The 4653-nt window shown below is 55.8% G+C and overlaps 1 protein-coding gene across 5 annotated transcripts in view; it reads left to right on the top strand.

Moving 5' to 3' along the window:
* Plekhg5 (pleckstrin homology and RhoGEF domain containing G5) overlaps positions 1-4653 on the top strand; it is a 42835-nt gene that overhangs the window by 34386 nt on the left and 3796 nt on the right. For all 5 annotated transcript variants that reach the window (XM_028757827.1, XM_028757830.1, XM_028757828.1 and 2 more), the window contains 9 exons: positions 223-441; positions 535-726; positions 921-1016; positions 1654-1704; positions 1897-2046; positions 2323-2433; positions 2537-2686; positions 2763-2900; positions 3012-3131. In XM_028757827.1, coding sequence (XP_028613660.1) covers positions 223-441; positions 535-726; positions 921-1016; positions 1654-1704; positions 1897-2046; positions 2323-2433; positions 2537-2686; positions 2763-2900; positions 3012-3131 — 1227 coding nt within the window. The remainder of the gene's footprint in view (positions 1-222; positions 442-534; positions 727-920; positions 1017-1653; positions 1705-1896; positions 2047-2322; positions 2434-2536; positions 2687-2762; positions 2901-3011; positions 3132-4653) is intronic.

Raw genomic sequence — 4653 nt, 5'->3', positions numbered from 1 at the left:
TAGGCAGAGGATGCAGAGACTCTGGCCTGCTTGGGTGATGGGGAGGTGGTACCCTAGGCCAAGGATGCAGTGACTCTGGCCTGCTTGGGTGATGGGGAGGTGGTATCCTAGGCTGAGGATGCAGAGACTCTCTTACCTGCTTGGGTGATCTGAGGCTCTTGAAGCCCTGGAATGGAGCTGTGGGCTATTGGGGGCTTCACTTGACCATTCCTCCCTGGTCAGGCCCCTGGCCGCCGTCGCAAGAACATGTCTGAGTTCCTGGGGGAGGCGAGCATCCCTGGGCAGGAGCCCTCCGCACCTTCCAGCTGTTCTCTGCCCGTCGGTAGCAGTGGGGGCGCCGGCGGTGCCAGCAGTGGCAGCAACGAGAGCTGGAAGAACCGGGCGGCCAGCCGCTTCAGCGGCTTCTTCAGCTCCAGCCCCAGCACTGGCGCCTTTGGCCGGGTATGTAGCCTCATGGGTTCAGTCGGTCGGGGCAGAGCAGCAAGCTAGCTAGCCCTGACCCTGACCCTGGCCTTTCTCTGGGTCTCCCTCCAGGAGGTAGACAAGATGGAACAGCTGGAGAGCAAGCTACATGCCTACAGCCTCTTCGGGCTACCCCGGATGCCCAGGAGGCTGCGCTTTGACCATGACTCCTGGGAGGAGGGAGAGGAAGATGATGAGGAGGATGAAGACAATTCAGGCCTGAGGCTGGAGGACAGCTGGAGGGAACTTATTGATGGACATGAGGTTGGTGTAGCTAGGAGAGCACACCGCTTGGCTGGTGATATCTTGACAGTTACAATCCATGTGATCGGGAGGGTGGCCTTCCCCTGTAGATCTCTGTGTTCCTATCAAGAAGTTGCATGCGGGACTGCACACCCTTCCCTGACTGTCTCCACACACACTCGGCTACTGGCTAACCCGTGCCGCCCTCCCTCTAGAAGCTGACCCGGCGGCAGTGCCACCAACAGGAGGCTGTGTGGGAACTCCTACACACAGAAGTCTCCTACATCCGGAAATTACGTGTGATCACCAACGTGAGTGTGGGACCCTGGGGCCATGTTGCTTCTCACATGCACAGGCCAACTGCCTGAGCCCTCAGCTAAGCCGGGCCTTCACTTGACTGGCTGTGTTTGAAAGCAGGAAAATTAGGATCGAGGAGGGGATTCTTTCAAGTGCCTGGGCGGGGGCTTTAGTTGTTGGCCGGGTGAAGCTGGTTTAACCAAGGTGAGGCCTCAGTTGTTCAAAGGCTGCTTCTGAACACCTGCTGTATGTCAGGTTCCCAGGAGCGGCCACCCTGGGCGCGACAGACTGGATAGCAGGCACTTAGGGGATTTCAGCTAGGGAAGCAGTAGCACCTGGCCTTTGCTTCCTGCAAAGAGCTTCCTGGACAGAGGCTGCACCAGGGCAGAGGTGACCAGAGCATTCCAAGTGTGCTGGGGAGACGGTTTCTCCAGCTCTCCTCCTGATGGGACAAGTCAGGGTGACCCCTCCCTCAGTCCGGCCATGGGGGGCGGGGTGTTGGAGTTTCCGGGTGTGGAGGTTCAAACGCCCTCTTTACCTCTGGGTGCTTATGGGCCTTCCAGGGAAGGGGTAGCTAAGAGTCAGGGTAGGACTTCAGGGTTGGGACACCACCCCTACACGACCCTGCTGCAGCGTTCCCTCCTCCCACAGCTGTTCCTGTGTTGTCTTCTTAACCTGCAAGAGTCGGGGCTCCTGTGTGAGGTGCGACCTGGCCTGGGGCGGCGGCGGGGGAGGTACTAGGAAAGAGGCGGGGCCTAGCTGGGGGAGGGACAGGGCGGGGTACTAGGTGCTGGGCGGACGCTGGGGGGGTGAGGTACGGAGGGGCTTGGGCGGGGCTAACCGGGAGGAGTGGGTGGGGCGGGGTGGAGCCAACCCACACTTCTCTTGGCCCAGGTGGAGGCTGAACGCTTGTTCAGCAACATCCCTGAGATCGCACGGCTACACCGCGGGCTGTGGGGCAGCGTGATGGTGCCGGTGCTGGAGAAGGCGCGGCGGACACGGGCGCTGCTGCAGCCCGGCGACTTTCTCAAAGGCTTCAAGATGGTATGGGCAAGGACGCGGGAAAACTCCCAGGGCTGGATCCTGCCTGCCCGGCTAGTTCCCACTGACTCAGAGGTCCCAGGTTACCTCTGTGGCCAAGAGGAAGTAGTAGGTGTTGGTGGCCTGGGCTTGAGTCCTTGCCACCTGGCTATGGGTGGGGGAAGGGTGTACTCTCTCTGAGGCTTAGAATCCTCCCCTGGAAAGGCTTCCTCGCTGGGTGGTATGGGAATCTCCTGGGACCCCTGGGATCCGAAGGTAACAGGTGCTGTCGTTTGCCAGTTCGGCTCACTCTTCAAGCCATACATCCGGTACTGTATGGAGGAGGAGGGCTGCATGGAGTACATGCGTGGCCTGCTGCGTGACAACGAGCTGTTCCGCGCGTATGTCACGGTGAGAGCCTGGAGCTCAGGGGTGCAGGACCTGGGGCGGTACAGCTTGGTAGGCGGGTCCTGAGGGGGCGAGGTTAGAACTGAGCTCCACCCCCTTCCCATAGTGGGCGGAGAAGCACCAGCAGTGCCAGCGGCTGAAGCTGAGCGACATGCTGGCCAAGCCCCACCAGCGGCTCACCAAGTACCCACTGCTGCTCAAGTCCGTGCTGAGGAAGACGGATGAGCCCCGCGCCAAGGAAGCCATCATCACCATGGTAACCTGAATGGGAACGGAGGAGTGTCCTAGGCTCCATCTCTCCCAGAGTCTTAAACCCCGTCACCTCTCCTCAGATCAGCTCTGTAGAAAGTTTCATACACCACGTGAACGCGTGCATGCGGCAGCGGCAGGAGCGGCAGCGCCTGGCGGGGGTGGTGAGCCGGATTGATGCCTACGAGGTCGTGGAGGGCAGCAACGACGAGGTAGATAAGGTGAGCGAGCACAGAGTTGCTGGTGCCCTGAAAGTAGCGGGTTGTCAAGACGGGGGATGCTGCAGACCTCCCGGTTTTGGTCCTGATCTCTCTGACGTCTCCCATTTAAAGCTCCTAAAGGAATTTCTACATCTGGACCTGACAGCACCCATGCCTGGCACCTCCCCTGAAGAGACCCGACAGCTGCTGCTGGAAGGGAGCCTGAGGATGAAGGAGGGGAGAGATAGCAAGGTGACCCCAGGACATCCACCTTACAGCCTTGTCCCATTGCTCTTTGTAGGTTTTCTGTCCTCCCGGAGGCACTCCTGGGCCTCTGTCAGTAGTTCATTAGCTGCCTGGTTAATTATATGGTAACTGCCCTGGTTTGCTTTCCATTGATAGGATAAAAACACCATGATCCAAAGCCTTTTGGGTAGGAAAGAAATTTCTTTGGCTTACATTCCATGCCACAGGCCATCCCTGAGGAGAGCCAGGGCAGGATCCCAGAGGCAGGAGCTGAAGCAGAGGCCGTAGTGAAATGCTTCCTACCAGTTTGCTCCGCCTGCTTTCTTGCACAGTCCAGGACCAGCTACCCAGACATGGCACTGCCCACGGTGGGCTGGGCCCTCCCACATCAACCATTAGTCACGGAAATGGCCCAAAGATTGGTCTACAGGCTAATTTGATAGAAGTGTTTGTCTCAGTTGTGGGTCCCTGTTCCTAAATGACTCTAGCTTGTGTCAGATTGACAAACTAGCCAGCATGGTGACCTAAGAACCCGTGACTGAGGCCTGTAGGGAGGATGAATGCCCACTTAAAGTTTACAAAGTACAGTAGCAGGGTCACAGCTCTTGAAGGGGCAGGGAGCAATATGTTCTGCAAAGCCGAGCCTAGAACCTTGCTATTGAGAGTCTTACTATTGGTAGGTAAATGCTCGCAAATCATGGTTTTAGCATCACCTCCCTTTTTATTTCTTCATTTTATTTATTTTATTTTTTGGTTTTTCTAGATAGGGTTTCTCTGTGTAGCCCTGGCTGTCTTGGAACTCACTCTGTAGACCAGGCTGGCCTCGAACTCAGTAATCCACCTGTTTATTTTAATTTTTTTTAAGATTTATTTATTTATTTTATTATTTTATTTTTTTTAGGTTTTTTTTGAGACAGGGTTTCTCTGTGTAGCTGTGGCTGTCCTGGAACTCACTCTGTAGACCAGGCTGGCCTCGAACTCAGAAATCCACCTGCCTCTGCCTCCCAAGTGCTGGGATTAAAGGTGTGCACCACCACTACCCGGCTGACTTAACACCTCTTAAAATCTTAAATCTATATTTTATCTTTGTTGCCTAGGCTCCTTCTGGGCAGGCCCCTATCTTTGCTGCTCAGGACATTTCTGAGCAGCCCTTCCAGGGGCTCCTTTCCTTCTTGTACCTGCAGTTTTGGCTGTTACTCCCTCCTGTTCCTTCCCTGCATGGTCCTTCCTATCCCTCTTCATGGTGGATCCTCTCTTCTTTCTTTCCCTGGGAATCTAAAAGTCCCGCCTCTTTCATCCTGTCCAGCCATTGGTTGTTGGCTCTTTATTGATCAATCAAAAACCAATTGGGGGGGCTGGAGAGATGGCTCAGCGGTTAAGAGCACTGACTGCTCTTCCAGAGGTCCCGGGTTCAAATCCCAGCAACCACATGGTGGCTCACAACCATCCATAGTGAGATTGGATGCCCTCTTCTGGTGTCTGAAGACAGCTACAGTGTACTCATAATAAAATAAATAAATAAATCTTT

The sequence above is a fragment of the Grammomys surdaster genome, unplaced genomic scaffold, assembly GCF_004785775.1.
Source record: "Grammomys surdaster isolate TR1022 unplaced genomic scaffold, NIH_TR_1.0 126185, whole genome shotgun sequence".
In the NCBI taxonomy this organism is placed as follows: Eukaryota; Metazoa; Chordata; class Mammalia; order Rodentia; family Muridae; genus Grammomys; species Grammomys surdaster.
Note: the sequence above shows the minus strand (reverse complement) of the source record. Positions and strands in the feature narration are given on the sequence as shown.